Below are 21465 nucleotides of genomic sequence, written 5' to 3' on the forward strand. Positions count from 1 at the left end.
TGGTAAAAACACCGTACATGTCCTGCTTACTTTTTACCGAAGTTCAGACCAACAGCTGGTAGCACAGCATTAGTGCTGCTGTGTCGGAGCGCAAAGGCACAGGTTGAGGTTCGATTTTCACCTCCAGTTGCAGCAGCCCTGTGTGAGCGACGAATTTGCCCTGAAATTGGTAAATTACTGTGGGTATCTTAACACTACCTCGCCTTGGAGAAACACAAATAAATGTTAATGCAGCTAACTGCTTGCTTTATTAACACAGTGAACAGACAAGCTTTGGAACAACAATGTACTCAACTCACGATAAATTAACGTTCCACCCAATACTTATGCCAGTAACTGTTGTTCGGTAGGAGGGAGAAATAATTAAGCCAAAACAGTGATGATGGCAATCTGCTCACTTTTTCAGAGAAATAGGAGTTGGTATTTCTGTACTTGACTAGGGATGGGGAGAAAGTTTTTTTTTTCCCCCGCTCCAATCACCTTCGGAGAAAGAATATATTTGATTAATACTATGACATCCACTTCAGGCTGGGACACCATCTGTATGACATAAATGCTGCTTTCCTTTCACTTTGGATATAGGACAACCACACACATCATGCTATGCACAGAAGCAAGTTCTACTGAATACTGGACAAACATTGTGCAGGAGCTGTACCAGTTCACAAATTTAATCTAACAATAACAGTAATATATATCTGACTATACACACACATTTTTCGGAACCGCTTGTCCCATACGGGGTCGCGGGGAACCGGAGCCTACCCGGTAACACAGGGCGTAAGGCTGGAGGGAGAGGGGACACACCCAGGACGGAACGCCAGTCCGCCGCAAGGCACTCCAAGCAGGACTCGAACCCCAGACCCACCGGAGAGCAGGACCAGGTCCAACCCCCTGCGCCCCCCTGTATCTGACTATACAAATATTCATAATCAGGTCCTGAAAAGTTCAGGTAACAGGCAGTTTCATATCAGCACAGTACAGAATTGCAGTCATTTTTAACCACTTTAATCTTGAGTATGAAACATTGTACATCACAAGAAAAAACATGTTACACAGCTGTATACAAGAAAGGTAGAGAAGTGAAAATAAAACCATAAAATTGTGAGAATAACTGTATGAATATCTTCTATGCCTCTTTTCACATCCTGAGTTTTGGTGCTGAGCTGAGCCATATCCAGTTGTGTTATGCTTGCGATTGCTACATGGTTCCACTGCGAGTGGGAGACATGGTGAAGCTCGCAGGTTCATTGCATCAGGCAGCAGACGTACTAGCTGAGTACCTGTAGGTGTACAGTTTGTTGTCTGCACCACCACTAAGCAGCAGCTGAATACAGAGTGGGAGAGAAAAGGTTCAAAGATCAGTCCTCCCAGCAAAAAGCAGAGGAATATTAACCACAGTCTAAAATAGTCCATAGGGCATATGGAAATTGTACAGAAAATGTTTCCTTTAGTAATATAGAAAGATTAATATATACAAAGTTTGCGAGTCGGTTAGCATGCTGAGCTCTCACCCCATCTTCTCTCCAGTCCACGCAGAGCACTTTGTCCTCATGTGCCGCCATATCATACAGGGGCGCCTTGCAGCTACAGGTAGACAAATTATTGCATTTCAGCAAAAGAAGATTTGAAATCACTGCTGTCAGTCAACATAATCATAATTATCATCATCATCATCATCATCTTCACGACAACTGCAAGGTCCTCCGTATGACCAGACCTGGCAACATCTGCAAGTACTGAGCTACATTGCCTTGGGGGGTATATAATTATTGTGAGTATAAGAGAAAGGCTTACAAACCTCCTCGTGTCCCAGAGTTTCACCACACAGTCCAGAGACCCCGAGATCAGCTGCTGCTCATTGGAAGGGGACCACCTTACTGCTGTCACCCAGCCTGTGTGGGACGTTAGGGACAGCAGCACCAGCGAGCCGTCTGTGGGTTAAAAAAACAAGTTATTCAGATAAGCTGCATGCAGACAGTTTGAGGTGCTGCTTGTGCAAAAACATGGTACTGCAAAGCAACTGCCAAAGAGATGCTCAGGCCAGACATGATGGTTTTGCCTTACCCTTGGAACGTGGGTCCCACAGTCTGACGTGGCGGTCAGTGCTGCCAGAGGCAAGACGTCGACACAGTGGTGAGTAGGAAATGCAGTTGAACACCTTGCTGCCCGTCTGTGGGACATTGTGGACAGAGCCCTACTGAGTCTCACACACACACAGAATGACCAGTAAGAATACTAACAGCTTGATTCATGTGTCACTAACCAATGTAGACTTCATATTCCCGGTCTCGACGTCCCATAGGCGGATAGTGTGGTCCCAGGATGCACTGCAGACCTCTTCATTGTCAGACCACAGCACAGAAGATACAGCTTCAATGTGTCCTGACAGGGTCATGATGGGTGTCTGCAGAAATATGAGGAGGAAACCCAGGTTAACACAAGGTCAATGTGCAGACTCCTTCCAGAGCGAGCTGGACTCACACCCTCAGTCTGAGGGTACTGAGGCACCAATGCTACCCAAGTGAAAATATGATTAAACTCATTGGGTGGTATTTACTTTGCGTTTAATGTGATTGGCTGAATGCTGTGATTATAAACCTCCACAGAAGCGGCCCAAAGGAACTCACCCTCGTTAATCCCATCTGTTCCGTCTTCTGTTTCTTACGAGGTCTGTCACGCTGCTCCTCCAGCTCATCCTCCTTATCTGTGGGCACTGAAAGCAAAAACCAAGCAAAACATGTCAATTACAACATATATTGGTTTTTAATGCAGTTTGAAAAAAATATTTAAAAAAAAAAAAAAAAAAAAAAAAAAAAAAAAAAAATTACTGATATAAATAAAACAAACCTGCAGACCAGATCTTCAGCATTTTGTCCCAGGAACCACTGCAGAACTTGGGAGTAAAAAAAAAAAAAAAACGAAGACTATTTATATAAACATCACAACAGTGAAGTTCCCATATGTTTGCTTTGTATTAAAAATAAAAAAAAAAAAAAAAGATTTCATTTGAATTTAGTCAGTCATCTTGGATTCATCTGAATGACTTTCCTCACTCACCACTAATGCATTTTTATAAATAGACACAAAACAAATACCTTGGTCTTAGTTCAATAGAGTTCCATTCTCACTTCCAAATAAACTCAGGCTCTCACACCTTGGTCTGATTTGGGCTGACTGCAATGGAGTCCACACTGCCAGCATGGCCGCGGCAGCAATGCCGGGCCTTGAGCTTGTTCCGCTCCACATTCCACTCCCACAGGATAGCTGTCTGGTCCATGGAGGAGGTCAACAGCAGGGAAGTCACTCCATCTGTAGAGGAACACAGTCTATTGAGCCACCATGACACAGCCGTAGTGCCAGAAGACGAGGCATAGCCCCAAGGACACCTTTCTTCACACAGAAAGGAGATGCGAAATTATCTACATGAATACGAAAACACTCCTACACCTTACATTAGTACCAAAAGTATTTTGCACCCTCCTAAAAATTGAACCCACCTCTTTTAACCCAGGCCACATCCTTCACAACATCTGTGTGTCCAGCCACTGTCATTACTGCCTTTCCCTCCTGAGTCCAGATTCTGGCTGTCTTATCATATGAACCTGTCAAGATCCTGCAGCAGAGACAACCCCAGTATAAGACAAAGCATCTCCCAATGGAGAATTAATCCATGCACCCTTTAAAGCCCCCTGAAAAGTCAAAGAACTCCAGAGCATTGTCATGGTATCTTAGTGGTAAAGCTATAGTATAAATCCTAATATGTAAGCATGAATGAGAAAAAACATGGTTATTATTGTCATTTAGATGATATCAAAGCTACTTACAACTGTTCAGTTTATACAGTTAGGCATTTTTTCTCCATTACCTTATGGAGAGGGCTTTGCTCATTTAAGGTAACCAAGCGTGTGTGTTTATACACACACAGAACTGTGAAAAAGTATTTACCCCCATTCTGACTTCTGTTTTTGTGTATATCTCATACTAAATTGTTTCAGAAATAAAAACAAAACCTAATATAAAACAAATGCAACCTATGTAAACACAAAATACAGTTTTTAAATGATAATATTTATTGAAACAAAAAAGTTATCCAATACCCACTGGGCCTGTGTGAAATTGTATTTGCCCTGTAGTGTACACACACACACACACACACACACACACACACACACACACTTTCCGAACCGCTTCTCCAACACGGGGTCACGGGGAACCGGAGCCTACCCGGCAACACAGGGCGTAAGGCCGGAGGGGGAGAGGACACACCCAGGACGGGACGCCAGTCCGTCGCAAGGCACCCCAAGGGGGACTCGAACCCCAGACCCACTGGAGAGTAGGACCCGGTCCAACCCACTGCGCCACCACACCCCCCCGGCCCTGTAGTAGATATCCCCAAATCTATGAAACTGCATTCATAATGGGGTTCAGCTGGACTAGATGCAACCAGGCCTGATCACTGCCAGCCCTATTCAATCAAATCAACACTTCAACAGAAGTTTTTCCAACAGGATGAAGTCGGTTAAAAGGTTTTACCCAGTAACGCACTATGCCAAAGTTGAAAGAAATTACAAAACTGATGAGGAAGAAGGTGATTGAAATCCATCAGTCTGGGAAGGGTTACAAAGCTATTTCAAAGGCACTGGGACTCCAAAATACTACAGCGACAGCCATTATATCCAAACGGAAAAAACTCAGCACCGTAGTGAACCTTTCCAGAAGTGGCCGACCTTCCAAAATTCCACCAAGAGCACAACGACAACTTATCCAGGAAGTCACAAAAGAACCAAGGACAACACTGAAGGAACTACAGGCCTCACTTGCATCAATAAAAGTCACTGTTCATGTCTCCACTATCAGAAAGACACTGGGCAAAAATGGCATCCATGGAAGACTGGCAAAGAGAAAACCATTGCTAACCCAGAAGAACATTAAGGCTCATCTGAATTTTGCCAAACCTTCTGGAAGAATGTTCTGTGGACTGATGAGTTGAAAGTGGAACTGTTAGGAAGACAGGGATCCTGTTACATCTGATGTAAATTAAACACCAAATTCCACAAAGAGATCATACCTATGATCAAGCATAGAGGTGGCATTGTGATGGTGTGGGGAGGCTTTACTGCTTCAGGGCCTGGGAAACTTGCAATAATTGAGGTAAATATGAATTCTACTCGGAGGCGCAGTGGGTTGGACCAGGTCCTGCTCTCCGGTGGGTCTGGGGCTCGAGTCCCGCTCGGGGTGCCTTGCGACAGACTGGTGTCCTGTCCTGGGTGTGTCCCCTCCCCCTCCAGCCTTACGCCCTGTGTTGCCAGGTTAGGCTCTGGCTCCCTGAGACCCTGAATGGGACAAGCGGTTCAGAAAATGTGTGTCTGAATTCTACTCCCAACCAGAAAATCCTGCAAGAGAACATCTGGTCTTCAGTCCATAAATTGAAACTCAAGTGCAACTGGATTGTATAGCAATAAAACGTGCCAAAGTATAGGAGTAAGTCCACCTCTGAATAGCTCAAAAAAAAAAAACATCAAAATTCAAGTTCTGGAGTGGCCTAGTCAAAGTCCTGACTTGAACCCAATTGACATGCTGTAGCAGGACCTTAAATGGGCAGGTCATGCTTGATAACCTTCCAATGTAGCTGAACTAAAGCAGTTCTGAAAGAAAAAAAAAAGGGGGGGGCTCAAAATTCCACCACAGCCTGTGAAACTGATCTCCAGTTATCAGTGGTTGGTTTCAGTTATTGCTGCTAAAGGTGGCACAACCAGATTTTAAGTTTAAGGGGGCAATTTTTCACATGGGTGTTAGGTGTTAATTTTTGCTTCAATAAAAAAATTCAAAAAAACTGTGTTCTTTACTCAGGTTGCCTTGTTTTATGTTGTATTTCATTTGGAGATCTAAAACTATTGAGACAGAAGAAAGCAGAATAGGGCAAATACTTTCACAACACTGTACATGTACATACAGACACAAAATCTATTCATTTAGCAGACACTCTTCTCCAAAGCAATGTAAACTGCAGGGAACAATAATATACATGAATGATTGCTGGCATTCATGCATATACAGATTTATACAGCTGTGTATTTATACACATATTTAAGTCTGCATTGCATTGCCAGCTGCAGTTAAATCGATATGGCTACGCAGGCCCTCTCACCACTCAGACTCTGTATCCACAGAGCTGATCCAGTCATCATGCATGATACACTCCTCTGGCTGCGGTGCCATAAATCGCTGCACGTACTCAATCTCCACCACTTCTTCCTAAAAAAACATACAAAGGCCATTAGGGTAGAGGGCTCCACCTCCTTGCTCAATATCCAGAATAACCCTTCATTATGACCATTGGACACTGCTGTCAACATTAATCACATACCGTGGAGATGCCTTCAGCCTCCATATGGTTGACCAGCGACGTGCGCAGGAAATTCCCTCGTACCAAGAAGTCAAACTCCACATTACTATGACCTGCTGAAAAAAGTTTGACAATGCAAAAATGTCAGTAAAACACACTTGGGCCTTACATAACATGGTTCAGTACAACAGAAACCACTATAACAGCTTACAAAAATATACATCTTTCTTTCATATGAGTTTATTATTCTGAACAGGTTCATTTCGGCCTTTTTTATGCAATCATTTTCTTCCACAAGGAGTATATCACTCAGTACAATTCCTTGTAATAGACATAGAGATACAGACCAGGTGCGTCAAAATCAAGAAGTTTCTGTTCCTTAGAGGTGTCATTCTGGCAATTCTCTGTGAAATCGAGCGTATTAACTTCTACATTACACTGAAAACAATGAATGAGTGCTAGTGCAAATGAAACCTAAATCTCATGATCAAATGAAGAGCATTTTGTGTCAAACATTTATTAGTAATGATACACAGCATACCTAATGGCAAAGTGTCCACATGCTTGGCTGAATAAAAAGTTCAAGTTCAAGTTTATTGTCATAGGTACAAGTACCATGAAATTCTTCCTGTATGCTTCTCCACAGACTATGGACAGAGACAATAGAAATACTGCACAAACAAAACAATGACAGTGAGCAGTGCAATAGCAATAAATAATGGTAACAATAATAACAATAATACCAGTTGACAGCCAGAGAACTCAGAACGAGAGAATGAGGACGCTTCAAGTGACAGTGTAATTTGCCAATGTGCTTGGAAGGAGCAGTCCAACTCTAGTTACAAAAGGTAGCACATTGGTTAGTGTTGTATACTCTTACAGCAGTGGAGTAAAAGCTGTTACTGTACCTAGCAGTACAGGTTCGAATAGACCTGAGTCATTTTGCAGGTGGCAAAGGAGAGAAAAGTGCCCATGCAGGGTGACTATGATCTTTGATCTGAAATACTTCTAATCTTGTGTAATTTATTTTTTATATGATAAATATTTGTGAGAAAAATTATCTGAATGTCTCCTGAAAATGACAGAGTGCAAAAGACATTGGAAAAGACTGCAAAGGAAGAGAAAAATTCTGAAGGAGAGAAGAAAAAAAAAAAAAAAAAAAAAAAAAAAAAAAAAAAAAAAAACTTTGAATGACAAGCTAGGCATCATAAAATTAATGCAGAAACAATTTTTTTCCCCATAACAAATAATGGTAATTTAATCCCTGTGAGACAGGAATTTGGCTAACGGGTGATTTCACTGAAGAAATGAACCCCATTATGAGAGGGATGGGTGTAACTCCAAAAACCAGGGAAGCATCCAAAGCCTGTATAAAGTTGTAAGGCATGCCAGACTCTGTACCTGCTGAATCACTGAGTATTGAGGGCTCCTGAACAGGAACGGGGGTTAAGAAGAAACACACAGAAGTAGTTCACACACCCAGAACACAAAAGCAATAATGCAGGAGCAATGACAGACCACAGTCTGTCCCAGGATCCTTCACTAACACAGTCCCCACACATATACAACAGATCTTACTGTGTTTGGCTTCCAGCAGCTTATTGATGATATTGCTGAGGTCCTGCACCTGGGAAGCAGCCGGAATGGAGAATGGGACATCATCCACTTTATACCTGAAGGAGAAAACATGGTCACCATGACAACAAGCAAAGGGAGCACCTCCTGCTCTGGATAGTGCAAAACTAATTTAAATTTGTATGCCAATAAAATAACAAACGACCTCAAGTCACTCCTAAAATATAATTTATTATAATGTTATGTAACTTCAGCAAAAATAACCACAACAAAAGTTTAACTAGACTAGTCTAAAAACACCACCACTCGACTCGAGTCAGTGATTCATTTCAGGCGCGTGTTGGACTTACTTTGCATTTTCTGTGAAGAACCTCACTTGGAGCTGAGACATTTTCGATGGCTGTCTTAAAATAAAAGTACTTTAAAATCTCTCTAAGACGTACAATTTCTGTCCTATTCCTGTGTACAAAAGGAAAACGTGGCTAATAGCTAACAACCAGCTAATGAATTTGACTGAGCAGCGCTAAAGCTGCATGGACGCACCACGTGGCCCAGAGCGTGTGACCGAGTGCGCAGGTCACCCAGTCGATCGCAGAACATCAAACGAATCGATTCATTAAACAGGTAATGATGTCGTTGAAGTCATTCCGGACACCTCAGGTATTATAACTTGTTCATTTACATGTAGCTTATCAGAAAACTATTAATAAAGGGTTGTTTTAATGCTGCAAGGAAGTTGCAACTAATCAAATTTGGTGAACTTAAAAACGGTAAGTGGTTAAAGGAAAATTGTAAGGGGTTTCCTTCCTGAAGGCAGGTGTGGCACAGTTAGAGCCGTAAGGTTCCTGTTTTGAATCCTCTCTCCCAATACCCTTGTTTCAGCTTTTTTACTACAAATTGATGTATTCACCCATATAAGTAGGTGATACACACAGAGATTTGCTGAAGCAGCCTTCCCAGGTGGGGTCATGGTGAATCGGAGCCTGACCTGGCAACATAGGGTGTAAATAGTATGCAAATTTATGTTAATGAAACATCCAATCAGGTCTCATATAGATTATGAGGGCAGCACAGTGGCACCGAGAGTAGTGCTGCTGTTTCACAACACCTGGGTGGTGCGAGAGGAGGTGGTTTTGATCCCCACTCAGTCTGCGTGGCGTTTGTATGTTCTCCCTGTGTCTGTGTGGGTTTCTTCCCACAGTCCAAAGACATGCTCTTCAGGTTCCCCCATAGTGTGTGAGTGACAGAGAGAGTGTGTTCCACTGATGTATGGATAAGTGACCTATTTTGGGCTGTTAACTCTACATAGAGTTCATTGGAAGTTGCTTTGGAGAAAAGCATCTACTAAATAAATAAATGTAGATTATGAGATGCATTTATAGCAAGCAAAATATAAATAAGTAATTTAGGGTAAGTAAATTACTCAAGAGTACTACAACTGGAGATGGGGATCAAACCTACAACTTTTGGAGCCAAAAACAGTTGCTCTAACCACTGTGCTAGCAGCAGTAAAGAGAGCAACTTACCTCTTGTGCTGATACTTCTTAGCCTTGGCTAACATTTTTTCTGACCCCCTGGTGCTTCTAACCAGCGAAGACAAAGATACATAGTTTTACAGAGAGAAGACAGTATCATCTTAAGCAGTGGTCAAAAATACACAATGTGGGAAACAATAGTGCACAAAGAGTTTTGTTCCAGTAAATATAAAAAATTTATTAATTTCTGAACTAGACGCAGCGGGTTTGGCTGGTGCCCGCTGTGTAGCGGGGCCGGGGTTTGACTCTTGCTTGGGGTGCCTTGCGGTGCACTGGCATCCTGCCCAGGGTGCGTCCCCCCACCTTCAGCCTTGCGCCCTGTGTTTCCGGGATAGGCTCCGGCTTGCCACAACCCCACTAAGGACAAGCGGTTGTTGACATTGGTTGGTTAGTTGGTATTTCTGAACTAGCTTAGTAAATACAGGATCACAGAACCCAGAACCATCCATCCATCTTCCTCCGCTTATTCGGGACCGGGTTGCGGGGGCAGTAGTCCAAACAGAGCCCCCCAGACTTCCCTCTCCCCGCACACCTCCTCCAGCTCCTCTGGGGGAACCCCAAGGCGTTCCCAGGCCAGCTGGGAGACGTAGTCTCTCCAGCGTGTCCCGGGTCTGCCCCGAGGCCTCCTCCCAGTGGGACATGCCCGGAACACCTCCCCAGGGAGGCGTCCAGGAGGCATCCGGAACAGATGCCCGAGCCACCTCAACTGGCTCCTCTCGATGCGGAGGAGCAGCGGCTCTACTCCGAGCTCCTCCCGGGTGACTGAGCTCCTCACCCTATCCCTAAGGGCGCGCCCAGCCACTCTGCGGAGGAAACTCATTTCTGCCGCTTGTATCCGCGATTTCATTCTTTCGGTCATGATCCAGAGTTCATGACCATAGGTGAGGGTAGGAACGTAGATCGACCGGTAAATTGAGAGCTTCGCCTTACGACTCAGCTCCTTCTTCACCACAACAGACCGGTACAATGACAGCATTACTGCGGACGCTGCACCGATCCGTCCGTCAACCTGCCGCTCCATTTTTCCCTCACTCGTGAACAAGACCCTGAGATACTTAAACTCCTCCACTTGAGGGAGTAACTCCCCCCTAACCCGGAGGGGGCAATCCACCTTTTTCCGACTGAGAACCATGGCCTCGGATTTGGAGGTGCTGATTCTCATCCCCACCGCTTCACACTCAGCTGCAAACCTCTCCAGTGCACGCTGTAAGTCTTGATTCGATGAAGCCAACAGGACCACATCGTCCGCAAAAAGCAGAGACGAGATCCTGCGGCCACCAAAACAGACACCCTCCATTTCCTGTCTGCGCCTAGAAATTCTGTCCATAAAGATAATGAACAGAATCAGTGACAAAGGGCAGCCCTGGCGGAGTCCAACATGCACCGGGAACAGGTCTGACTTACTGCCGGAAATGCGAACCAAGCTCCTACTCCGGTCATACAGGGAACGAAAAGCCCGTAGCAGCGAGCCCTGAACCCCATAATCCCGAAGTACCTCCCACAGGATGCCACGAGGGACACGGTCGAATGCCTTCTCCAGGTCCACAAAACACATATGGACTGGTTGGGCAAACTCCCACGAACCCTCCAACACCCTAGTGAGGGTATAGAGCTGGTCCAGTGTTCCACGGCCAGGGCGAAAACCGCATTGCTCCTCCTGGATCCGAGGTTCGACTGTCGGTCGGATTCTCCTCTCCAGTACCCCAGCATAGACTTTCCCAGGGAGGCTAAGGAGTGTGATCCCCTATAGTTGGAACACAATCTCCGGTCCCCCTTCTTAAAAAGAGGGACCACCACCCCGGTCTGCCAGTCCAGAGACACCGTCCCCGAACTCCACGCAATGCTGCAGAGGCGTGTCAGCCAAGACAGCCCCACAACATCCAGAGACTTGGGAAACTCGGGGCGGATCTCATCCACCCCCGGAGCCTTGCCACCGAGGAGTTTTTTGACTACCTCAGCAACTTTAGCCGGGGTAATGGACGAGGCCCCCTCCGAGTCCCCGGCCTCAGCTTCCTCTGCTGAAGGCATGTCAGAGGGATTGAGGAGATTCTCAAAGTACTCCTTCCACCACCTGAGAACATCCTCAGTTGAGGTCAGCAGCGCACCACTTCCACTGTAAACAGTGTTGGCGGAACACTGCTTCCCCCTTCCGAGTCACCAGACGGTTTGCCAGAATCTCTTTGAGGCCGACCGAAAGTCTTCCTCCATGGCCTCACCGAACTCCTCCCAGGCCCGAGTTTTTGCCGCGGTGACTGCCAGAGCCGCGTTCCGTCTGGCCCACCAGTACCCGTCAGCTGCTTCAGGAGTCCCATGAGCCAGCCAGACCCGATAGAACTCCTTCTTCAGCTTGACGGCATCCCTTACCTCCGGTGTCCACCACTGTGTTCTGGGATTGCCGCCGCGACAGGCGCCGGAGACTTTATGGCCGCAGCGCCGAACCGCCGCCCCGACAATGGAGGTGTGGAACATAGTCCATTCAGACTCAGTGTCCCCAGTCTCCCTCGGGACCTGGTTGAAGCTCTGTCGGAGGTGGGAGTTGAAGACCTCTCTGACAGGGGCCTCCGCCAAACGTTCCCAACAGACCCTCACTATGCGTTTGAGCCTGCCAGGTCTGTCCAGCTTTTTCCCCCGCCATTGAATCCAACTCACCACCAGGTGGTGATTAGTTGACAGCCCAGCCCCTCTCTTCACCCAAGTGTCCAAGACATATGGCCGAAGATCAGAAGAAACGACTACAAAGTCGATCATCGACCTCCGACCTAGGGTGTCCTGGTGCCAAGTGCACTGATGGACACCCTTATGCATGAACATGGTGTTCGTTATGGACAAACCATGACTAGCACAGAAATCCAATAACAACTCACCACTCGGGTTCAGATCAGGGAGGCCGTTCCTCCCAGTCACGCCCCTCCAGGTATCACTGTCGCTGCCCACATGGGCGTTAAAGTCCCCCAGTAGAACGACAGAGTCCCCAGTGGGAGCGCTTTTCAGCACGCCCCCAGGGACTCTAAAAAGGCCGGGTACTCTACACTGCCGCTAGGCGCATAAGCACAAATGACAGTGAGAGACCGTTCCCTGACCAGAAGGCGCAGGGAGACGACCCTCTCATTCACTGGGGTAAACTCCAACACATGGCGACTGAACTGGGGGGCTATTAATAAGCCCACACCCGCCCGCCGCCTCTCACCCTGGGCAACGCCAGAATAGTGGAGAGTCCACCCTTGGTCGAGAAGAGTGGTTCCAGAACCCAAGCTGTGAGTGGAAGTGAGCCCGACTATATCTAGACGGTATCTCTCAACCTCCTGCACCAGCTCAGGCTCCTTCCCCGCCAGTGAGGTGACATTCCAAGTCCCAAAAGCCAGAGTTGGCTCCCGAGGTTTGGGTCGGCCGGGCACTTGGCCCCAACCACCGCCCAAATCACAACGCACCGGCCCCTTACGGTTTCTCCGGCAGGTGGTGAGCCCACTGAAGAGCGGCTCCACGTCTTGGCTTCGGGCTGAGCCCGGCCAGGGCCCGTGGGCATAGACCTGGCCACCAGGCGCTCGCATGCGAGCCCCCCCAGGCCTGGCTCCAAGGTGGGACCCCGGTGACCCCATACCGGGCGGGGTGAACGAGATCCTTGATTTAATAGTCATAAGGGGATTTTGAACTTATTGCCTACCGTGGCAATAAGTGCAAGGAGGAATGCTAGACCATGTGAAGAACACACACACACACACACACACACACACACACACACACACACACACACACACACAAAACATGCACAACATGCACTTTAGTGTGACCAATCCACCTAGCTTGCATGTTTTTGGGCCAAACCACAGGAGAAAGCATAAGCATCAGGATAAACCCACACAAATGTGTAGACCATGCAAACACCCACAGAGGTAGGCAACAGCTCTACCTCTGCACAAAAGTGAAAATTGTGTGTTGAACATTAAATTACAACACTGTAAAATCATAACTGAAAAGCACTGCTGTGTCATCAACAGTCATTATAAAAGGCCATGATCATATAATTTTTGCCAAATGGCAGTGAAAATATGTTGCATATGCAAAGAAGCACAGGTTGCAACACAAGCAAATACTGCATTGCTATCACTCCAATGTTTCAAAGTAGCAGGCAGGAAAACTTACTGCTCTCCCTTCCAACTGGCACAGCCTGTCCTCCAGCCTGGCACGATTCTCTATGTCCACCTCTGCAGTAGCCTCTTCAGCAAGGACATCATACTGGACTGCCAGCCCCGTTTTGACTGTCAGATACCTGATTGTGCACAAGAGCCAGAACTATTGTGAGGAACTAAACCATGAGCCTGGCTGATCTATGTGCTAACTGAAATCCAGTTAGGCGGAGCCATACCTTGCCCTTACTCTTAGATGTAGACTCCCCAACCAAAGAAGCATGGTAAAGGAGCCCATATTTAGGAGTGTCCTGTTGTGTCTTCTCAGCCCTGAAGAGGGCCTTCTCACCTTCTAGGATCTGCACTGTGGAGGCTGGGTGCTTGGCCAAGTTCATCAGATATCCTGTCCAGAGAAATGGTGAATGGAGGTGAGATTTCTGATTAATTAGTGTTAAGTGATCGGCACAGACCTCAAGCAACTAAAGATTATCAAGAGAACTCGTCAAATATTATATAGGGCTTCAGTTTCTTAGCTCACCCTTGTTGTGAGCAACACATAGCAGACCTGATAGTTTGGGTATGCTGTACCCAGAATTCACCAGCAGGTAAGATTAACCAAGCCCCCACAAGCTCCCCCAGCATCACAGGTTGGGTGCGAGTGCCATCATGCAATTCTTCAGGTAGTCATACAGCGAAACATGGTTTTCTGAGATGTGCAGCAGAAGGACAGGTTAGAAACTAAACGGTTAAAATGACCCAAAAGAACAAACAAGGTTTTTGGGGAAAGTATATGAATGTGGTGGCTTTCTGCAATTTTGGATCAGCAAATGCAGGGAGTATAAACAACATCTCTAAACTGTTCCCCTGAGAGACACCTGATCACACAGGGGCCCGATGCTTTCAATATTCGCCTCTGACACTTCTGTTCCCATGGAGATCTCAGCAGCAGAGTTCACTTCTTCAGACAGGATGTCTGATTAGTCAGTCATTGCCACATTAGTGCGGTCACCTTGACAACATTAGAAGAGCAGTCAATTACAGAAGAGACACACTGAATTACTCAGATCAATGAGCAACGTATAATTGTAGCAGATTATCTAAAACACAAATATTCATAATAAGAAGTGCAACAGAACTAGAAAAGCGGTATTTAAAAACTACACTTGTCAAAATTATCAAAAAAAATTACAGACTGCTTGAACAATCATGCTTTGTCCAGGCTGAACTGGAGTTTATATCTAGGCAAGCTACAAATACAAAGACGAAAAACTGAGAAAAAGACTTTGGCTCACTTGCAAAGGTTGCCTAAACCTGAAATAAGTCAACCTCGTCAGTTTCATTACCATACTTGAAAAACTGGTTTTGGACTACCTGAAGGACATCACTGGACCCTTGCTGGACCCCCTGCAGTTTGCTTATCGAGCAAACAGGTCTGTGGATGATGCAGTCAACATGGGACTGCACTACATTCTACAACATCTGGACAAACCAGGGACTTATGCGAGAATCCTGTTCGTGGACTTCAGCTCAGCCTTCAACACCGTCATCCCACACCTCCTCCTGTCCAAATTAACCCAACTCTCTGTGCCCGCCTCCATCTGTCGGTGGATCACCAACTTTCTGACAGACAGGCAGCAGATAGTGAGGCTGGGAAAATTCTCATCCAATACTCGCACGATCAGTACTGGCGCCCCCCAGGGATGTGTGCTCTCCCCACTGCTCTTCTCCCTGTACACCAACGACTGCACCGCTAAAGACCCCTCTGTCAAACTCCTGAAGTTTGCAGACGACACCACACTCATCGGCCTCATCCGGAATGGCGACGAGTCTGCTTACAGACAGGAGGTCCAAGAGCTGGCTGTCTGGTGCAGTCATCACAACCTGGAGCTGAACACGCTCAAAACAGTGGAGATGATCGTAGACTTCAGGAGAAACACCTCAGCATTATCCCCACTCACCATCATGAACAGCACTGTGGCAACAGTGGAGTCATTCAGGTTCCTGGGCACCACCATCTCACAGGACCTGAAGTGGGAGCCCCACATAGACTCCATTGTGAAGAAGGCCCAGCAGAGGTTGTACTTCCTTCGCCAGCTGAGGAAGTTCAACCTGCCACAGGAGCTACTGATGCAATTCTACTCTGCAGTCGTCGAGTCCGTCCTCTGCACCTCTATAACTGTCTGGTTCGGCTCAGCTACGAAGTCAGACATCAGAAGACTGCAGCAGAAAGTTCGGACTGCTGGAAGAATCATCGGCACATCTCCCCCAGCTCTCCAAGAACTGCACTCGTCCAGAGTCAGTAAAAGGGCTAGCAAAATCATTCTAGACCCCTCACATCCAGGCCACTTCCTCTTCGAACCCTTGCCATCTGGCGGGCGCTACAGAGCACTGAGCACCAGGACAGCCAGGCATAAGAAAAGTTTCTTTCCTCAGGCCATCTACCTCATGAACACCTAAATCTCTCCCCTAGAGAGTAAACCGTGCAATACATAATGCTATTTATATTTATATTTATAACTATTTATCACATATCTCTTACTCACACTCCCTTGCATTTGTATCTAGTGACTATTTTTGTATATTGGGTACTTTATATTTTTAAATATTTTTTTTCCCTTGCTCACATACTCTATCTTCTCACCTGTCTTGTCACTGTCATTCTGTCTGTGCTGTGGTAGTTCCTGTCACCAAGACAAATTCCTTGTATGTGCGAACATACTTGGCAATAAAGCTCGTTCTGATTCTGATTCTGATTCTGATACTTTTCTACACAATGAAGTGGAATTGTGATTCAAGTGGATAAACACAAGCTGTATAAGCATGATTGAGCATAGCCCAGTGATTCACATGTGCAAGGCCTAAGAACATGCTGTGGATTTCCTGGGCCGGCAGTACAGGGATCAGGACCTCCATCTGACTCCTGATTCCCTTGATGAGCTAAAGCACAGTAGGAGTGTGAACACAGTTAAGGTTCAACTTGTCCTACAGGGGGTGGCAAATAGCTACTTAAGAATTCAGGTTGGAGCTCTGGTACAAACAGAGCTACTTCCCATCATCCACTTTGATGACACCTTCAAGTTTGTGTGCCTCTTTGGCCACAACTTTCTTGAGGCACTTCCCCAGCTTTCCCTCTACCAGGACCAAGGCAGTTATGCAACAGAGCAGGGAGGAATGTGAGCTACCACAGTCTGACAGTTCCTTCAGTGTTGGATTGTAGCCCAAGTGTACTAAGTAGTATCTGCTAAAGCTTCCATTGAGTCCTGGAACTTGGGAAGATGTTTCAGTTTTAGGCTGTGAAAGAGAGCCATAATTTCTCTTGACATTTCTCAGACGACAGGAGTGTAGCACCGTGTAAGCGAGGTAGCTACACTTCACTTCACAACAAAGAACCCTTTGTCCATCAACGACCGTAGCCTTGGTGTTGCTGTGGCACTGCTGAGTGTTAGAGAGCAGTGATAAACACCTCCCATTTTATTGGCCTTTTCTGCTGTCTCAAACTCCTTCCACAGGCTTTCTACCTCCTGGAGCTTCTTCACGTCCAGTCTATAGTGAGCAGATCCTAACTGTCATGCAGATAAAACTGAAGCACAGTGAAGGGCCACTGGAGGGAAAGCAGCAGTATCAGATATATTCTACAATAATAACGCAAGAAATTAATGGAGCGTTTGGGTTAAATTAAAAGTATCTTTCAAATTTTTTCTTTGGTGACATAATACTAGGTAGGGAAACTATGGACTTTAAAAACGGTATAGCCAGTTACAGTCTCAAACAACACCAGCATCTTTGCACTTTTTTTTTGTTTCTGTACTTCATCCACCGTAACTTGTACAGACTCAAGGTTTGTAGGGTAAGCTGTAAACCTCTGGCCTGAACCACAATGCGCAGGAGTCGTAGCCCACGTGCCTGCCGTCGGTGGCGAGTAGCGGCCATATTGGTAAGGTCACACTCAGTGTTGATCGTGTTGTCTTGATTCCTTTTCGTAATGCACTAGGATTTAATGCAGCATTATATTTCATTTGGAAAACCACATGCCTGTAATTTTATCAGACCACAAAGAGCAATATTGTTTTAATTACTTCTCAAATACAGTAGGCTATAACGCTTAAAGTATTGTAAATATACTGTACAGACTAGGACACTTCGTCATCTTTTACTTTTCACGCAATTCTCAAAACACTGAGAATAGCAGTTCCAGAATGTTAAGGACTGAAATTTTCGGTGCACACATCATCTATTGGTGGGTCAGGAATCTAAGTACATGATCTCATTGGTTGGTGTATCTCTTGAACAAATGAGACAATTTAGCTCTTTACCCTTAATCGTTCGTGAACATTTCCAGTTTAACTGTGTCAACAAATTTTATTGCAAAACTTAAAATGATTATCCAGCAACCTACAAATAAATCGCCATCACATATAACAGGTTGTGACGTCAGACTGGAAATATGTTCTTGGGCGTTTCGATTCCTTGAAATACCATGAGCCACAGCGACATTGTATTGGTTAAGACCACCATTTCAATTGTTTTTGATGAAGGAAGTTGTCTCGGCTTCACCTATCGCGTTGAGCCATTTTTTGCGGATGTCCCGCCCCACGGATCTGACGCCGTACCCTGTTTTTGTGGGGGTTGTTGGCAAGAATAGATCCAAAGAAGAGAATATAGAGATAAAATCTCAACCGAAACCCTACTACTTCAGGTCATCCTCACACTACACACCATGTCAGATACAGTGAGTATAAAACTCATTACAATATCAATTACTTGCAGCAATCCGCCGAAACGACGAGGTGGTGGACTCGAATGACAACACAACAGAGTAGTGTGTTAGCTGCTGGTTTGTTACTCTCTGTGCACACAGATTATCCGAAGTATCATAATGGCGACTGTTGTTATCTTTCTGCTTTTAGAAACCTTTCATAAATCACGATCCCGTGTTATCTGATTGTTTTTGTGTCTTAATTACGGTTCTTAACTAAGTATTTTCCTGTTGTCAGTGGTCTTACTTTTCTTTCCCAGACTCAGCTGGCTGGCTAGTCAGGTGCTAGCATAGCTTAGCTTAACCTCGCCTCGTTCAGTCAGTGTATCTAATAACTGTCTGACTGCTGTCTACCTGCTCACTCGTAATTTGTCACAAAATCGTAATGTAGAAGACGGCGTTCTAAGGCTGATCTGAATAAGGAGTTTATGGTTCAGGTTTGCGTAAGCAACAGCCTGGTTGTCTTTGGGACATGACATGAATGTTTGGATATGTAATTAGCTTAATGCTTAAGTAAACTGCTTAATTTTTCTGACCCAAGAGGCAGGTATTCTCCTGAGAAAACTGAGTTTAATAAACCACCATGCAGTCAGATTTCCTTGCCTTAAAGTTTAAACAACACTTGATGGCCACAAGTGTATACTATAAAATAAGTGTAAGAACTGTTCTTAGGTACTTAAGCAAGCTTTGGCTTTGGTTTTTTCTGACTTGAAGTGTAGTCTGTTTTGTCAAGTCAGATTTTAGCCTAAATTTCAAATGTAATGCATGATGACATGCTGCATGTGATATATCCAAACCCCAATGATAAATTAGAAAAATACATAGTATTAATAACACTTGCAGTGAAGAGATCTCTGGGCAGTATTTAACACAATAATACAGAGAGGGAAGATTTTTTTGGGACTTGCATTGGATGCAGGAGCAGGTGGCCAGAGGCAGGTCCCTACTTGGCACATCCTGGGACAGGTGGATAGAGGTGGGTTCTGTCATGAGGCAAGTGGACAGTGGGAGGACCTGACATGGTGCAGGGGCAGGTGGACAACAGAGTCTGATAGTAGAGAATGAGAGTTTTGTCTCTCACTTCAGGCGTCTGAACTCTTGTAATGGGATGATGGGAACATTATCATTATGTTCTTCGCGTGTACTACTCTTTGGCAGTATTTTCTATGCAATCTGTTAGTTTAAAGTTGAACTCGTCACTGATGCCTGAGTAAAGAGACTCAAATTATGAAGAAGCAAATGGAGTGCGTGGGACATGTTGTGTGTCCATGTTTTACTCAGATGTCTAATATATGGAAGGACATAATGCTTTCTCTTAAATTGCAGTAATGGAACTGTTTGAAATGGTGTTTAGGCTACAGTTTGTAATTCTGTGGATGGTAATATGTAGTGATACTTGATGTCTTTAATTCCAAACTACAGTTCATTGTGTAACATTTTGTACAGTGCACTTAATTGGACTTTAAAATGTTTAGTCATTGATAAAAGTGGAACTCTCAGTTCTTTCATGTTCTCACTTGTTGAAAGCCTTGAGGAAAATGCTCGGTTGTTGCCAAACACTGGTATGATGTTTGTGGTAAGCAGGTGTGATGCTGATGGCCACCTGGCCTAGAAACCACACACTGCTGTGCTATTGATGATATGCTCCCCTTCCATGATTAAAGTGGTGTGGCACCATGTTGATCATTACAGGAAACCAAGCCATCAAGCCAGGATACAGGAGATAAAAAGGATGGGGAATACATTAAACTGAAGGTGATTGGTCAGGTAAGTGAAGGATGGGAGAGGAGGTTAAGCTCTCCAAAGAGATTCTGACTGGCTGTGTCATTGCGAAAGAGGATTTGGTCACAGGGTCTCAGTTTTGCTCAATTTGATTTTGGCCTCTACAGTCCATTTTAGTGATAGAATACATGATAGAATTTGTCTGAAACATATAGAGGTAATTTTGCATCAATATTTCTGTAGGACAACAGTGAAATTCACTTCAAGGTGAAGATGACAACACATCTAAAGAAATTAAAGGAGTCATACAGCCAGAGACAGGTGAACATTATCTGCATGCCCTTAAGTACTGTTTGACTAATTTTTATTGCCTAACACTTAATGCTTCCTTTTCTCTGCTCTTAATAGGGTGTTCCTATGAATTCTCTAAGGTTTTTATTCGAAGGACAGAGAATTGCAGACAGCCAGACCCCAAAAGAGGTATGCAGCATTCCTTTGGTACACTATTTTTGTGGGATCTGCCTGGTATTGTGACAACACAAAACCATTGTCTGAATTTGATCGTCACTCATTTGTTGCCCCTGTTTCTTTGGTTGCCTTAACTTTTATGTTTTCCTTCCTTTCCTTCAGCTTGGAATGGAAAATGAGGATGTCATTGAGGTGTATCAGGAACAGACAGGAGGACTTTGGAACAACTAGGCTTTCAATATTTCCTTCCTCTATTTTTTTATTTTATTTTTTTAAATATGGATTTTTTTTGTTTTTTGTTTTGTGTTCCTCTTGCTAGGAAGTGGTTTAAACCATCTTGAGTCTGATGTCCCACCCTGATTATTGTGAGTGAATCAAACTGAGGAGGTGTGGCCAGAAGGATGGACAGGTGAAATCCTTCTTTCCTCCCCTCTTCTACTCAGAGTGTGTGTTAAGAGAAATATATAGAGAAACACTGCCTACAGTGTTGTGATATTCTACATCTAAGCGGTAGAATACTATCACATTTCTTCAAGGTCTGTCTGTTATAGACAGGCAGGCTGAGATCAGGACCTGATGGGAATGCTTCTGAAATATAGGATAAAGAAATAAAATCACCACCCCCCTGCACACAGACAGACATGGCATAAAAATCAGCACTTTCACAGATCTCATGGCAACACCTTTTACCAATGTGTACCTCTTCAAAGCAGTTTTGTTGCTGCAGTTTTAAAGCAAGGTGAGAACTTATCACTGTTTTTATAATTAAAGCAGATTTGTGGTGCTTGGAAGGAAGCAGGAAGAATTTGGTGTGTTTTCACCCATTAAATCCCATGGTGAACAGTTTTGTGTTTTAGCCCATCACACAGACAGCCTCAGCGATCTTTGCTATACAAACTTAGTTATTCTTGGAGCATTAACGCAGCATTTCAGAAT

The 21465-nt window shown here is 45.0% G+C and overlaps 2 protein-coding genes and 1 pseudogene across 2 annotated transcripts; 1 reads left to right on the top strand and 2 right to left on the bottom strand.

Annotated features, from left to right (window-relative positions):
- Positions 1 to 986: 986 nt before the first annotated feature.
- On the bottom strand, positions 987 to 8487 carry wdr12 (WD repeat domain 12). The gene is made up of 13 exons (XM_018765914.2): positions 8275 to 8487; positions 7928 to 8022; positions 6371 to 6465; positions 6152 to 6258; positions 3501 to 3616; positions 3158 to 3312; positions 2851 to 2896; positions 2631 to 2716; positions 2267 to 2407; positions 2068 to 2173; positions 1802 to 1934; positions 1515 to 1587; positions 987 to 1327 (listed from the first exon to the last, which is right to left on the bottom strand). The coding sequence occupies exons 1-13, from the start codon at positions 8313 to 8315 to the stop codon at positions 1256 to 1258; spliced, it is 1266 nt and encodes a 421-aa protein (XP_018621430.2). The 5' UTR covers positions 8316 to 8487; the 3' UTR covers positions 987 to 1255.
- Positions 8488 to 13560: 5073 nt separating this feature from the next.
- Positions 13561 to 17364, bottom strand: LOC108942451 (nucleolar protein 58-like; annotated as a pseudogene).
- A 778-nt stretch (positions 17365 to 18142) lies between these two features.
- Positions 18143 to 20794, top strand: LOC108942533 (small ubiquitin-related modifier 1-like). The gene is made up of 5 exons (XM_018765949.2): positions 18143 to 18312; positions 20032 to 20106; positions 20305 to 20382; positions 20470 to 20541; positions 20692 to 20794. The coding sequence occupies exons 1-5, from the start codon at positions 18301 to 18303 to the stop codon at positions 20758 to 20760; spliced, it is 306 nt and encodes a 101-aa protein (XP_018621465.1). The 5' UTR covers positions 18143 to 18300; the 3' UTR covers positions 20761 to 20794.
- Positions 20795 to 21465: the final 671 nt, after the last annotated feature.

Source organism: Scleropages formosus, chromosome 14 (genome assembly GCF_900964775.1).
Source record: "Scleropages formosus chromosome 14, fSclFor1.1, whole genome shotgun sequence".
Classification (NCBI taxonomy): Eukaryota; Metazoa; Chordata; class Actinopteri; order Osteoglossiformes; family Osteoglossidae; genus Scleropages; species Scleropages formosus.

Bases quoted from the DNA above. Each gene is read 5' to 3' on its own strand.
- wdr12 (XM_018765914.2), bottom strand. From the start codon at position 8,315: ATGTCTCAGCTCCAAGTGAGGTTCTTCACAGAAAATGCAAA. The intron at 8,023-8,274 runs GTAAGTCCAACA...TTTCTCCTTCAG, and splicing joins TTCTTCACAGAAAATGCAAA to GTATAAAGTGGATGATGTCC. The intron at 6,466-7,927 runs GTAAGATCTGTT...AACTTTTTTCAG, and splicing joins GCTGCTGGAAGCCAAACACA to CAGGTCATAGTAATGTGGAG.
- LOC108942533 (XM_018765949.2), top strand. The intron at 20,107-20,304 runs GTAAGTGAAGGA...ATATTTCTGTAG, and splicing joins AACTGAAGGTGATTGGTCAG to GACAACAGTGAAATTCACTT. The intron at 20,542-20,691 runs GTATGCAGCATT...CCTTTCCTTCAG, and splicing joins ACAGCCAGACCCCAAAAGAG to CTTGGAATGGAAAATGAGGA.